This window comes from Salvelinus fontinalis, chromosome 11 (assembly GCF_029448725.1).
Source record: "Salvelinus fontinalis isolate EN_2023a chromosome 11, ASM2944872v1, whole genome shotgun sequence".
Classification (NCBI taxonomy): domain Eukaryota; kingdom Metazoa; phylum Chordata; class Actinopteri; order Salmoniformes; family Salmonidae; genus Salvelinus; species Salvelinus fontinalis.
Window position 1 is genome coordinate 23,985,863 of NC_074675.1, and position 15,800 is coordinate 24,001,662.

The 15,800-nt window shown below is 42.1% G+C and overlaps 1 protein-coding gene across 1 annotated transcript in view; it reads left to right on the forward strand.

Annotated features, from left to right (window-relative positions):
* Positions 1 to 318: 318 nt before the first annotated feature.
* Positions 319 to 15,800, forward strand: part of LOC129865339 (myoD family inhibitor domain-containing protein-like) — a 28,853-nt gene continuing 13,371 nt past the window's right edge. Inside the window, exons 1-3 of the mRNA XM_055938042.1 lie at positions 319 to 564; positions 850 to 1,012; positions 2,840 to 2,968. Of these exons, the coding sequence (XP_055794017.1) occupies positions 919 to 1,012; positions 2,840 to 2,968 (223 nt within the window). The 5' untranslated portion in view covers positions 319 to 564; positions 850 to 918. The remainder of the gene's footprint in view (positions 565 to 849; positions 1,013 to 2,839; positions 2,969 to 15,800) is intronic.

The following is a 15,800-nucleotide window of genomic DNA, read 5'->3' on the forward strand; positions in this document are numbered from 1 at the left end:
TAAACTTCAGTAGTGATCAGCCTAATAGTTAGATAAAAACTATTTGAGTTGTGTGATGAGTTGGAGGATGCTCTGCCACATTATTGGACAAGGTGCATCGATGGATATCAAGATAATGATAGGTAATACTATTCAGAGAAAATAAGCAGCAGCTATACTTCGAGGACACTTTGTTTAGGATACAGTCAAGTGGCAATAGTTTACACGTCAATGTTTACTTCTCCAACATTTTCCCATGGTCCTTAGACACACTGCACGCGAGCTCTCTAATTTCTGCAGCTGGCCGAGCATGCGCGAGTGCCTTTCGGAATCCGGATATGATGAAAATGTTTAAGTCCAAACTTTTTTCAAGCGAACCAGCAGAATGTCGATGACATTAGGAGTAATATTTCAACTTTTCCCGCGCGAATAGCGCGATAAACGGAATCATTGGAAACGTATTGATAACTTTGGAGATATTTGAATTTACAACTCGTGCGGAAATTTCCAACGAGAAGGCGTTTCACTGTGGAGGAGGGATGGGAATAAGTCAAACTTGAGACAGGGAGTTGTCATGTTTGTAAGGTACTTATCAACAAACTTATTATGCATGTTTACATCGTTTTGCTTATGATTTATTCGATAATAAATAACCATATTTATACATTTAAACGACTTAGTTGCAGATTTCCTTTCCGTTTCTATAGTTTCTGTAAGGCAGTAAAGTGGGAAAATTCCACTTACTTTTAACGACATATTGTGGTTTGACGTCACTCATACTCTGCTCTCTATGAGAGAGAACCAGTAACTAGCTCATTGTCGTTTACTTGAGTGGTAGTTTGTTACTCAAGTCAACATTCAAATCCCCAGGGTTGAGGACTAAGGAGGAAACGGAGGCTCATCTTTATCTGTCGTGTATCACTCCAAGAGGACTGTCTCATGTCCACTGAGACCGTCGTACCTCTGGAAGGGCCTGCTGGGCCAGGGAAGAACATTCAACAGGAGACAAGTCCTCTTCTCCCAAACTCTCACGGTATGACATTATACTGCATATAAGGGCTGACAACATGGCTGTTATGCAATTGTTGTTTATTTATTTGGTGAAGGTGTTGTACTTGTGCTCTATGTCTCTTCCACTTTCAATTAACCCTGTTGTCAATTTACCATTGATGGAATATTCCATCAATAATAACTTGGTCAAGATGGAAAATTAGTCATCATTGAAATCATGATCTTGTTTTCCTTGCATGTCAGAATCCATCAGTTCACTCAGAACAATAATAACAACCAACATGAACCCATTCCCTCTAAATTATATTCCTGTCGTTTTGCCAGACATCAGTAGCTATACACCAGCATTAGGCATGATAATGTTTTCATTATTTCACAATAAAGATTGAAGGAACGCCTTGGTGACTATTAGCAGGAACCACAGCCAATTATAGTTTTTAATTAACTTTGTAGTTGCCCGTAAGATTATCACATGTAAAATAAGCTTGGCCCCGTTTTTTTCCCCCTTCTTCTTTCAAACAGCCACTGAACCGTTACCCATCCTATTTATACCAAGCATCATTACAGCACTGTCAAAAATAGCAAAGTAGGACAGAGTAAGCAATCACAGGGACGGGTGGCAAATGGATTTTTGCTGGACCTTCAAAGCCTTTCTCAGTTAAGACTGGATTTCCCCTCTCTCAGGAGGCTGTAGATGTTCTGAGAATAGGCTAATTTATTTCTAACTGTAATCACTAAATACAGCGATGCATCACACACTGCTACTGTAAGTGTGCATCGATCTGAGAGGGAGGGAGTCACACCAAGACTAAAGACTTGCCATCTATCAGCCCCTGCCTCTGGCTAAGATTGGGCCATATCTCTAGAGCCACTGTGGCTCATTTATCTATCTGCCATTGCTTACTAAACAGAGCGACAGCATTACAGGCCTGCAACAAATACATCATCCGGCCAAGGAAAATAACATTTGCCATGTTGTGCTGAGCCATTCGTCAACTTTTTTTTCAGAACAAAACAACATGAAAAGGGCTATGGTTACAACCAAAACATAAAATGAAGAAGAAAGAAACAGGATCTGTCTGAAGCAAATGGGAATTTGTTTTTTCAACTATGTCATAAAGATTCCCTGACGAAAGCCATGCAGCCTAAACGCATGAGAAATGTAGAACTTTGTTTCCATTGAGCATGCCATACAAATAAAGGCATTTTTAATTAATTGTATGAAGAGTGCCTTGGTCCTCCTTTCTTTTGTATGTCATAAAGCCATTGTAGATGTTTTTTGTTGTTGTAGCCTATTGGCTAAACATAGCAGGAATGGAGACGGCACTCTTGCAATGATTATTTAATGTACAGTATTTGATGAGGGAACACAGTACTAATAACGTCACTCAGAGAGACGGCTGACCTTTTGCATAGTTATTGGAGCAGGTTTTTACCTACATACGTTTTTCAATGTAGATGAATGCTGTTTTTATGGTTCTAACAACCTTGGCAGGTAGTGCACAGCCGGGAGTAGAGAAAATTAGATCCAGAAATCTGGCATTGGCTTTTACCTGAACCGCCTTGCTCCCGAGTCTGTTGTGTAACCTTTCGACAAAGGAAAGGAAAGGGACAATGTTTTCTCTGGCAAAAATAAGGCAGCCCTGGCTTGGCTTGTCTTTCTGTCCCTGATATTAGTATTACGTCCACCGAAGTTGACCTTCTCCTCACCTTTTACATCTGTTTCTGAGTAGAAGTACATAATGCAACTTTATTTTGACCAGTTGAGTTGTTCAACGGGAGGGCATGCAAACAATCTTTTTAGGCTAAACAGTTGTTCAATTTCTTATGTTGTGTGCTTTGATCCTAGATGCTTGTGGCAGTAACGAATCATCTGAAACTACAAACCCATCCAGAACATCGTGTCCCAGAGGCACGTCCACTGAAGTACAAAGTCACGTGACGGGGGAAAACCCTACCTATTGTGACCCTGTTCGAAGTAAGTGTTACAATGAGGGACACCTCAGGAAATCCTGCTATTACGTGTTTGCCCAGATCCTCATCTGTTACTTTAATGGGATCCACACAAAACACAATACCTAACAATTGTACTGTACACATTGACAGAAACAATGACATAGCGACAGAAATACTCTAAACATGTATAGCCTTGTGCAGTAGCCAAGCCCAGCTATCTTACCTGAGTAATGTTTTCGTTATGACCATGCTCTGTCAGGAACTTCGGACTTGTCATAAACTGGCATCATCAATCAACACTTGTCACTGCTAGGCCCTGTGGCAGAGTGACGTATGCCCGTTGACAGATGGTCCCTCTGAAAAGTCACCCTCCCAGTTTCAGAGAGAAATGGCAAGATGGTATTGAAGTCTAATACAATGGCTTGTGGGATTAAATAACAATAACATGGGATGAAGTAACATGCACGTTCTCTCATTCTGCTATAAGGATGAATAGTTGGCATGTTTCCTCCTGGTTGCTCTTCTAACCCTTCAGCTTTCTGTAGTATGAGTGAGGAAATCCTGTTGTGGTTTGGCTTTGACTGTCTAGGCCCACTTGTTTCAGCTTTCAGTGCACTTAAATAATTTTAGGAGGCACGTATAGTGTTTGCGCTGTAGCCATATTTAGAGTGAAGCAGATAACATGCTTAGTTCTCCTTATTTGTGAAAAGAAATCTCCCTTACTAGCGCTGACTTTGCTGATGGCTACTTTGAGGAAGAATGTACTATTGACTGATATGTGGTTGTCCCGCCTACCTATCTTAAGATGAGTGCACTAACTGTAAGTCGCTCTGGATAAGAGCATCTGCTAAATCAGGGTTTCCCAAACTCTCTGGTGGGGGCCCTGATTCAAATAATCCAAGCTTGATGATGAGTTGGTTATTTGAATCAACTGTGTAGTGCTAGGGAAAAACCAAAATGTGCTGTACTAAGTGACTAAAATGTAAATATGCTACCTGGCTGAAAGATTCAGTTACTAATGAAAGGAGAGAAGGGGCCATAGCAACAGCAAAGCAATCTGTGGTTATTTTGCAGTTAAGGTGATACACACTTGGTTGTTTCTTAACCCTTTACACTCATACCAGTAAATGGGTTGAAAATGTCACTAATAAGCGTCTAAATTGGAACATAGTGGCTGTACAGTAACATGCTATACATGACGTCAGAGCTTTGGCTATGTGCTTCACAGCGCTGTATTGATTTCGACTGGCAGGCGTTCTGAACTTGAGCACCGCGCTCGACAAGAAGAGTTGAAGGCTGTTCTTTGAATCATTAGAAGTGCATTGAAATTGCTTAGGAATTGGGCACACTTTGGAAAGGTGTGTGTGGCCACTTGGGGTCACCAGTTAGTCCTCAACCAAACCCCTGTCATTTATTTGTCTTATGATGCACCGTCCCCACATTTTCCAGGAATAGTCTTATCATGTTACAGAATGTCTCCAGTGTATTTTCCGATTTCATTATCAACAAATGCGGCAACATGTATAGAAAATCAAGTGTAATGGTTGGATTGTCTTGTCTGGTGAACTGTTGTATCCTCACCTTTTAGAGTAATAATTGTCCCATTATCGCCAAACTCTTCCCTTTCAACTGCTACAATGGTTATGCATTTCATATTTCTTCTGTAAAACATTTAAATTCCCACGAGTGTAAAGGGTTAAGCAATGTAAACGCTTCCTCATGCATCATTGTGCCCTTTTGTTCAGCAGAAATAATAGTGGAAACTAAAATAAATTGATTGGAAAGTTCTCACTTTTTTGGGGGGGAATGGAAAGTACATGTCACACCCTATTTACAACTCTGAGTCCCACTGAGTTAGAACTGTGATAATAGAAACAACCTGTTCTGTTCTATCCAGAATGTTCTGCCAATTCACAACCAACCAATCTCTTGTCTTCAAGTGTCACTATTAACCCACTCACAATGCCTCTTACTGCTTGTCATTTAACCTGCGGAGTTTGCCAAAGCAATATTTTACACTTAAATCACACTGCTTTGGCCTCTTGGCAAAAGAAAATCTCATTACCTCAAGATTTACCGTTTTGAAACAGACTTGATTATCCACATTACAGGTCTGAATAGTACAGCAGTAGAATCAGAAAAAGCAGCAACTCTAACTCCTCTAAACCCCTCTTGTGTTTGCCACTCCATGAGGAGAGTGTGGTTTCCGGCAACGCTAATAGCAACAACAACCCGATTGCTTCCATCCATGTAGTTGTGGTTAGAGGATTGTTTACATTCTGACACAGTAGCTCTTTGTTTCTAGGATGTTCAACCTTTCCTGAGCGCCTTTTCGGTCTTACGCTAATGACATGCCATTGGTTTGTTTACCGGAGCAGCTTCGAAAAAGGATTTCGAAGCAAGAACTTGTCAAACCAAGGTTAGCTACTGTAGCTAGTAGGTGTAGGTAGGGTTGTGATGGTTATGGAATTTTGGATGATGGTTGGCCACACTTTCCACCTGTCTACCCCAACCCTGGCCAACAGCTCTGCACCCCCCGCAGCAACTGGCCCAAGCCCCCCCCCCTGCTTCTCCTTCACCCAAATCCAGACAGCTGACGTCCTGAAAGAGCTGCAGAATCTGGATCCCTACAAATCAGCAAACGATGTTTATAATCAATCATCTGTTGTTTTTATCCTAAATAATCGATATTTCAACCGGACAATAGCGTCGTCAATATAAAAGAAAAACAAGAAAGCGCGCTCTCGGGATTGCGCACCAATTGGGAAATTCCACTGGCCTCTCATTGAAACTGCTCATTCTCCCTCATTTTTCAGAATAAAGGCCTAAAACAATGTCTAAAGAGTTCACAGCTAGTGGAAGCCATAGGGAATGGATTCTGGGTCCTATCCCTTTAAATGGTGGATAGGCTTTCAATGGAAAAACATCCATTTCAAAATAATAGCACTTCCTGGATGGATTTTCCACAGGTTTTCGCCTGCAATTTCAGTTCTGTTATACTCAGACATTATTTTAACAGTTTTGGAAACTTTTGAGTTTTCTATCCAAATCTATCTGTAATTATATGCATATCCTAGCTTGTGTGCAGGAGTAGCAGGCAGTTTACTTTGGGCACTCTTTTTATCCAAAATTCCGAATGCTGCCCCCTACCCCAAAAAAGTTAACGAACTTCCAAACGAGCTTCAATGCCATACAACACTCCTTCCGTGGCCTCCAGCTGCTCTTAAACGCTAGTGAAACTAAATGCATGCTCTTCAACTGATTGCTACCCGCCCGCCTGACTAGCATTACTACTCTGGACGGTTCTGACTTAGAATATGTGGACAACTACAAATACCTAGGTGTCTGGCTAGACCGTAAACTCTCCTTCCAGACTCGTATTAAGCATCTCCAATCCCAAAATTAAATCTAGAATTGGCTTCCTATTTCACAACAAAGCCTCCTTCACTCACGCTGCCAAACATACCCTCGTAAAACTGACCATCCTACCGATCCTCGACTTCGGCGATGTCATTTACAAAATAGCCTCCAACACTCTACTCAACAAATTGGATGCAGTCTCTCACAGTGCCATCCGTTTTGTCACAAGCCCCATGTACCACCCACCACCGGGACCTGCATGCTCTCGTCGGCTGGCCCTCTCTACATATTCGTTGTCAGACCCACCTGCTCCAGGTCATCTATGTCTTTGCTAGGTGAAGCTCTGCCTTCTCAGCTCGCTGGTCACCATAACACCCACCCGTAGCACGCGATCCAGCAGGTATATCTCACTGGTCATCCCCAAAGCCAACACCACCTTTGGCTGCCTTTCCTTCCATTTCTCTGCTGCCAATGACTGGAACGAATTGCAAAAATCGCTGAAGTTAGAGACTTATATCTCCCTCACTAACTTTAAGCATCAGCTATCTGAGCAGCTTACTGACCGCTGCAGCTGTACATAGCACATCTGTAAATAGCTTACCAAACTACCTACCTCATCCCCATGTTTTTATTTACTTTTTTTGCTCTTTTGCACACCAGTATTTCTACTTGCACATCATCATCTGAACATCTATCACTCCAGTGTTAATTTGCTAATTTGTAATTACTTCGCTACTATGGCCTATTTATTGCCTCACCTCCTTAGTCCATTTGCACACACTATATAGATTTTTATATTGTGTTATTGACTACTTTTGTTTATCCTATGTGTAACTCTGTTGTTTTTTGTTGCACTGCTTTGCTTTATCTTGGCCAGGTCGCAGTTGTGAATGATAACTTGTTCTCAGCTGGCCTACCTGGTTAAATAAAGCTGAAATAAAAAAATTAAATGTAATGTATGTAATGCACTACTGGCAAGTAAAATGCATCACTTTCATCTAAAAATAAAGAAGTCTGTGACAACAGTTTTAATGTAGTAGTTGTAATTACCCCCCACAGACTGGGTGTTTGGGGAATATGAAAGTGAGGGACACGACAAATCTCCTTTTGAGGGAAAGGTACAGAAACATGTCTTAGTCACTTCAAATAATTATTAAAACGTAATCTGTGTATAGAGTTCCATTCAATTTGCTAAACAGAACATCTTTTGAATATACAGTTAGCTTACAGAATGCAATGTTGGATATCCAGGTCGAGGTGCTGATGAACACTGAACTGGTCTGGTTGATTCTAATGAAGCCCTCACTTACTGAAACAGGAAATCATCTGACTGACCACACAGTGCCAATTTATTCCTTTTTTCTTTCATCCCTCTGTCCGATTTCCAACTTGTTGGGTGCCCTAGGCTGCATGTGATTTGTCTTGGGCTGTTGTTTTTTATTAGCCTGAATCAAAACAGAAAAGCTGGCGCTTGTTATTTGAACGTGTTGTCTTTGTCTAAAAGGGGAACTTTAGCCCCAATTTCAACCTTTGCCCAACCCCTTCCCCCCAAAAAGAATGCATTCAGGTGAGAAGTGGGTGGTGGGGAATGCTCCTAAATATACATTTTGTGGGTGGGTAAACTTAGTTGTACCTGATCCCAACAATTTCTCACTAAAACATACTTACCAGAAGTCCACTGGCAAACTCTGATAATACACTGCTCAAAAAAATAAAGGGAACACTTAAACAACACAATGTAACTCCAAGTCAATCACACTTCTGTGAAATCAAACTGTCCACTTAGGAAGCAACACTGATTGACAATAAATTTAACATGCTGTTGTGCAAATGGAATAGACAAAAGGTGGAAATTATAGGCAATTAGCAAGACACCCCCCAAAACAGGAGTGATTCTGCAGGTGGTGACCACAGACCACTTCTCAGTTCCTATGCTTCCTGGCTGATGTTTTGGTCACTTTTGAATGCTGGCGGTGCTTTCACTCTAGTGGTAACATGAGACGGAGTCTACAACCCACACAAGTGGCTCAGGTAGTGCAGTTCATCCAGGATGGCACATCAATGCGAACTGTGGCAAAAATGTTTGCTGTATCTGTCAGCGTAGTGTCCAGAGCATGCAGGCGCTACCAGGAGACAGGCCAGTACATCAGGAGACGTGGAGGAGGCCGTAGGAGGGCAACAACCCAGCAGCAGGACCGCTACCTCCGCCTTTGTGCAAGGAGGTGCACTGCCAGCGCCCTGCAAAATGACCTCCAGCAGGCCACAAATGTGCATGTGTCTGCTCAAACGGTCAGAAACAGACTCCATGAGGGTGGTATGAGGGCCCGACGTCCACAGGTGGGGGTTGTGCTTACAGCCCAACACCGTGCAGGACGTTTGGCATTTGCCAGAGAACACCAAGATTGGCAAATTCGCCACTGGCGCCCTGTGCTCTTCACAGATGAAAGCAGGTTCACACTGAGCACATGTGACAGACGTGACAGAGTCTGGAGACGCCGTGGAGAACGTTCTGCTGCCTGCAACATCCTCCAGCATGACCGGTTTGGCGATGGGTCAGTCATGGTGTGGGGTGGCATTTCTTTGTGGGGCCGCACAGCCCTCCATGTGCTCGCCAGAGGTAGCCTGACTGCCATTAGGTACCGAGATGAGATCCTCAGACCCCTTGTGAGACCATATGCTGACACATGCACATTTGTGGCCTGCTGGAGGTCATTTTGCAGGGCTCTGGCAGTGCACCTCCTTGCACTAAGGCGGAGGTACCGGTCCTGCTGCTGGGTTGTTGCCCTCCTACGGCCTCCTCCACGTCTCCTGATGTACTGGCCTGTCTCCTGGTAGGGCCTCCATGCTCTGGGCACTACGCTGACAGACACAGCAAACCTTTTTGCCACAGTTCGCAGTGATGTGCCATCCTGGATGAACTGCACTACCTGAGCCACTTGTGTGGGTTGTAGACTCCGTCTCATGCTACCACTAGAGTGAGAGCACCGCCAGCATTCAAAAGTGACCAAAACATCAGCCAGGAAGCATAGGAACTGAAGTTGTCTGCGGTCACCACCTGCAGAATCACTCCTGTTTTGGGGGGTCTCTTGCTAATTGCCTATAATTTCCCCTTTTTGTCTATTCCATTTGCACAACAGCATGTGAAATTTATTGTCAATCAGTGTTGCTTCCTAAGTGGACAGTTTGATTTCACAGAAGTGTGATTGACTTGGAGTTACATTGTGTTGTTTAAGTGTTCCCTTTATTTTTTTGAGCAGTGTACAATTCTGTGCATTGCGAGTATGTTAGGCTCTGGACAGTTGGCTCACAGTGGTAAGGCGCTGAGTTCTTTATCTATTGCCACCTGTGGTGTAAGTTCAAATCCCCCATGGGGCACAAAAAAAATTATGAAACGTGGACTCACATTTATTGCGTTCTTGCTTTGGGAAGAAAAGTGCAATCCTCACCTTCAAAATGAAAAATAGGGTCTCAATACAATTTGCACTATTGAAGTAGCTCTTTTTCCAATGGTCAAATTAACTCTCAGATTGGTCTTGGGTACTGTATATAAATCTACAACTACTATCAGGGTGACCCCTCACAGGTATGGTTTCACTTTTCAGAATTAAAAGTGTTTGGGCACAGGAAAAATATCTGCCCCTTGTGGGATTAGAACTTACAACCAGTGAACTAACTATGTGCTGTTTAAGCAGACTGTGCCAGTTATAGAGATTGGGGAAAATAGTTGGCATGACCACCATTGTCATCTGTCTTTGGACGATGGATGTAGCTACAAATATAAACGTATAATTCTCATAGCCTACATTTTTTTTTCTTTTTTTCGTAAAAGCACATGTGTATGAAACGGTAAGCAGAAATGTTGAATTTGGTCATGTGGAAACGTGCCTTACTGCCTTTTGAATTTTGTAACGTCAGTAGTCAAGGAAGCGTCATGCAAGATATATTGGCACACTCCACTTACCAAGACCATTGCCAAATAAGGCGCGCTGTCATCTGCTTTTACAGTAAGCCTTGAGGTGGTACCACTCAGCACATCTAGAAGGAAGTGTATTTCATACTGAACCCTTCCATTGAGATGACATATTGGAACCTTCTCAAGGTAGAGTTGATCCGCTAAGGGCAAAAAGAGCTAGATTTTCTACTACAAAGACCAAAATATCACTTTTGCAGTAAACTGTTAAAATGAAGACCGGAATTGACGTGTTTCACTACAACTTAGCCAGAAACATCTGGTTTTCGCTGAAAAAAATAGTTATTTCATTAAAGTTACTCTTTAACAGTTAAACTTGTTTATTTAGCTCAAGTTATTTCTGACCTTTTTTAATATGCAAAGTGTAAAGGGCATGTATCTTCAGGTCACTGTTTCTTGTTAGAGCCCTTCAACTATAAGTCCCCAGTATGTGGCAGCTAGCAGGGTCTTGTGTGGCTCGGCCCCTAGAGGAATACACTCAGCTGATATCTCCTCCAGACTGGGCTTTGGCTCTGCAGGCCCGGGCCTTAAATAAATTGCCATGATCTAACGCCAGTTTTAGGTGTTTAATCGACACATTATTCACTGTGATTGTCAAATAGTTGAAGTGCTCTCGCCGTGGATAAAGAGACGTGAGGTCAAATGACATGGCTGTCGCCTTGAAAAGAAAGACATTAGTGTGGCCTTTGTGTGAATCCCTGATTGTGCTTTTACTCTGGAAGCTTCAAGGTTATTACCCGGGTGCAGAAATGACCTTTAGGAAGTTTAATTTTTGACACTTCCAATGGTAGATGTATGTCGATGAATTATTGCTCCGCTGGTGGATGTCGCAGAAGAGCTCTTCTTGCTTATTGATGCCTCAATATAGCATCTATGAAATGAATGCAGAATAGTGAGACATACAGGTATCGTCATTGTTTTGAATAGTGTTGTGTAAAGATGAGTTAGACCCACATGCAAAATGTAACACCCTAGTTAGTATACAGGGTAAGGTCCTGTGAACTTCAGAAACGTTTATATATATATATATATATATATATATATATATATAATATAAAAATGTCTATCAGTTTTTTTTTGTGCTAGTATTTCTGACAAAAAGAACAGCGTGATGGTTGTTGTTATCCAAGAGCTAAATCTTTATTGTAATCCAGTAGACCCCCGTCTATACTGAAAAAATGTGTCTAAAGCAAGAGCCCATTTAAAAACCGAGGCGTAATTTTCAAGTGATTACTTACCAGTGGGTCATGGAATCAAAAACAGTATAAATAGGGTGAAATGGTAGCACGGGTTGATTAAAATGGCCAATGTAATTCTACCTCTGTGGTAATTATTTCCTCATTGTCTTGCTGTAGATGGATTTCATCTGGGAAATTTCAAGCATTCCAATTAGCGTTTCCAGAAGTGTTGAAGCCTATTCATTGTGGATGTTTTAAACAAAAAAAGAGATTGAAAATACTTAAGTGAAATGATTAGATACAGTGCCTTCGGAAAGTATTCAGACCCCTTGACTTTTTCCACATTTTGTTAGGTTACAGCCTTATTCTAAAATGCGTACATTGTTTTTCCCCCTCATCAATCTACACACGATACCCCATAATGACGAAGCAAAAACAAGTTTGTAGACATTTTTGCTAATAATAAAATGAAAAAAAATATATATCACATTTACATAAGTATTCAGGCCCTTTACTCAGTACTTTGTTGAAGCACCTTTGGCAGCGATTACAGCCTCGACTCATCTTGGGTATGAAGCTTGGCACACCTGTATTTGGGGAGTTTCTCCCGTTCTCTGCAGATCCTCTCAAGCTATCGGGTTAGATGGGGAGCGTTGCTGAACAGCTATTTTCTGGTCTCTCCAGAGATGTTAGATCAGGTTCAAGTCCGGGCTCTGGCTGGGCCACTCAAGGACAGTCAGAGACTTATCCCGAAGCCACTCCTGCGTTGTCTTGGCTGTGTGCTCAGGGTCGTTTTCCTGTTGGAAGGTGAACATTTGTCCCAGTCTTGAGGTCCTGAGTGCTCTGGAGCAGGTTTTCATCAAGGATCTCTCTGTACTTTGCTCCGTGACATGCACTGTCAACTGTGGGACCTTTTATATCGACAGGTGTGTGTGTGCCTTTCCAAATTATGTCCGATCAATTGAATTTACCACAGGTGGACTCCAAGTTGTAGACACATCTCAAGGATGATCAATGTAAACAGGATGGACCTGAGCTCAATTTCGAGTCTCATAGCAAAGGTTCTGAATACTTATGTAAATAAGCTATTTCTGTTTTATTTGTAATACATTATCAAAAAATTCTACCAACCTCTTTTCGCTTTGTCATCATGGGGTATTGTGTGTAGATTGCTGAGGATTTTTATTTATTTAATCAATTTTAAATTAAGGCTGTAATGTAACAAAGTGGAATAAGTCAAGGGGTCTGAATACTTTCCGAAGGCAGTGTATGCACACCTCCATTTATGTACTGAAATTTCATACACAAGTATTTCTAATGTGTGGATATCAGATATCACCGTCATAATTCAAACACACAAGGTTATTGGCTATGGAGAACAAAAGAAACAAAGACTATGGAGAATGAAAGATTGATTGTTTTGCACTGTTGGAGGGAGGATTTGAGTATTCAAACAAATTCAAATTATTGTCAGTTTTTCTAATAATAGTAAAACACACAGGCCTAGATCGCATTCCCTAGTTTACCTGTCTTCTTGGAGCAGTCAGAGCAGGTGTGCACAGAGCTCCACTGTATCAACTCTACTACAAAGGCTCTGCTGCATTCCCTGAACAGTAAAGCCCTAGTGCAGCTCCACTCTGTTGGCTCCCAAACCAAACCAACCCCACAACACAGCACAGGGGTAGTGCCTTGGAGCAGAGAGAGGGAAAGTCTCTCTCTCTCTCACACACACACACACACACACACACACACACACACACACACACACACACACACACACACACACACAGGGGCCCACTTCAAATGAGAGCGGTGCAGGGGGGATTACTTGGCCTCTAACAGGGTTTTGGCTCCGACATTAAGGTTAAAACCCTTTTCTATTACAGAGATCTCGAGTGATGTTGCCCCCACGGTGTTTGCAGGTTCACCACCTCTCTGGTAGGTCATTCTGTCAGGGCTCTGATCACTGGACTGTGACTGGGGACCTGGCTGGGCTGGCTCCATTCAGACACAGTGCAGACGGCGCTCCCCGGCTAGAGCTGAAATCAATACGGCCGTCTCCGTTAAAAACCCACTCAGAGGCAGACTAGCACCTCTGTCCCCTAGTCTGATCACACAGCTTAAGGCCCTGATTGGCACCTATGAAGACAAAGACCATTGACCCACAGCTGTCCCATTAGCTCTGGTTAATGCTCAGATTGATACTGAGCAAATAGAGGAACCATGTCTATAGATATTTTTTATAGACTGACTGCCCTATACAGACCCTATACTGGCTGGTTGTTTTGGACTGCTCAGTTTTGCCTAGTTTTTTGTTGTTGTCGACTGTGTGTTAATTTGAAAATGATTTGTCCTCTCAGGTGCTGTGTTAGTACAGTAATGCCCTCCCTCCAGATGCATTGTGCCCCGTTTTGAATTTCAAACAAGTCAGTTTCCTGTGGAACTTGTAGCTAACTTCAGCAAAGAGATTTTGAAATTGGTGGAATCTATGAGTCATCGATTTCAACTGAAATTGAAAATACTCCCCCTTCTCCTTACCCCCCCCCCCCCCCCCCCCCCCCCCTTCACTCCACTTCTCTGTTGCTTTGTTTTGGTTTTGAGTCGTCAGAGAGAGGGTGGAGCACTCTGCGACGATGGAGTCTGGCAGCTCCCCTAGGCCTGCTCTGAGTCACGTCATTATTGTTCTTTCTAGAAAATGTGGTAGCTGCCTGTGTAAAGCCTAAATCTGTGCAAGATGTGCACTTTCTCAAACTTGTGAAGACGTTTTTACATTTGATTTTACTACATTCCTCTTTTGCTCTCAGATGGAAACAGATTGGGGGAGAAAATGGGGATTTGATAAAGCGTAAGACAAAATCACAGCGCAGGTCTTTTTTTTCTATCTTAGATGAAAAGGAGGGAGAAAAGTGTCATTCTGCTGCGCTCAGGTTTTAAGGCTGTGGTGGATGCCCTTGATCTGTTCTGTTATGCTACATTAGCACCACTCAAATTAGCAGCACACCAAATTCTACACAACACAAGAGGGGGAAAGATAAAAACTTCAATGCCTGTACACTTTTGGCATTTGCACAATGTGAATGATTTTTCTCTGAATGTGATTAATTTAAGAGAAAAAGGCAGCTCATTGGGTGTTTTTAATGATTTAGATAGCAGTCAGACATTCATCTCACCAAATGTTCCGTTTTGAAATCGAAGGATAATTGATGATAGGCTCCACCTCCCCCAAGAGCGCCTGAAAGGTTCAGGTCGTCGAATCAAGCTCTTGTCTTTCAAGTTGCCTTCTCCACTGTAAAATATAATTAAGCAGAACAAGGTCCGAAGGGGTTATTTTTTTCCCCCTCAATCAGCGGCGAAATTACCAAATTTGAAATTAGTAAATCCCAGACGCCCTGCTTTCCTTGCCATTGTTATCAAGAGCGTGAGAGCGAGGCAGTCTAAAATAAGGAAGGAAAGAGACTGGAAACAAGGGAAAGAGAGGATGGCTCAGAATATTAAAACACTCAAGTGTCAGATCACGACAGCAGGTTACATTTGAAGACCTAAATTTGAATGATAATTTGTCACAGAGAATTAAGTGTGCCACGGTGAAAAAGAGCTGAGTAATAGTGACTTATTCCTCATTCAAAACGGCAGGAAAATAAGACATGAGTGTAGATATGGGTGTTTCTCCAGGAATTAGATTCTATATTATACAATACCATCAGAATAGGGGATAGGGGGGCTAATAGAGTTAACACTTCTGTCACATCACATGTCACATCCTGCTGATAGAGTATCCTATCAGAGAAAGTAATTTAGTTCCCTCAACAGGCACAGATGGCCCATCGCCACTAGGCTAAGATGAATAGAGCTGTGATCAGTTGGAAGGTTACTTTTTTTAGTATAGGAGTGATCTGACATTACCACGACAACCACCACAGAGTCATCCTGTGATTGTCACATCTTTTATCCTGTTGAAGCAAGATACATTTTCCCTAATTACTTCTTAGTTAAAAAGTATTGTTTTTGTTTTATAAATATTATATTATAATCAACCAATGAAGTCCCTGATACAATTACACTCAAAAAGACATATCCAGTCTACAAGCTTTGAGCTGTGACGACTAAGGATGCGTTTATACAAGCCGATCACAGCCTGAATGTCTTCCTGCTATACTACATTTTTTTGGTGAATGCTAGTCAGTCTCCATTACAGTTTGACTAGGCTAGTTGGACTAGCTTATCCAGGCTATTCTAAGCTACAGCACCCTAACACTCCAACATTTTCACGCTTGATTTTTTTTATTTAATCAATTTGAATGCAATTAAAATACTCGCATGTACAATGATCACAGCCTGGGTTGTGT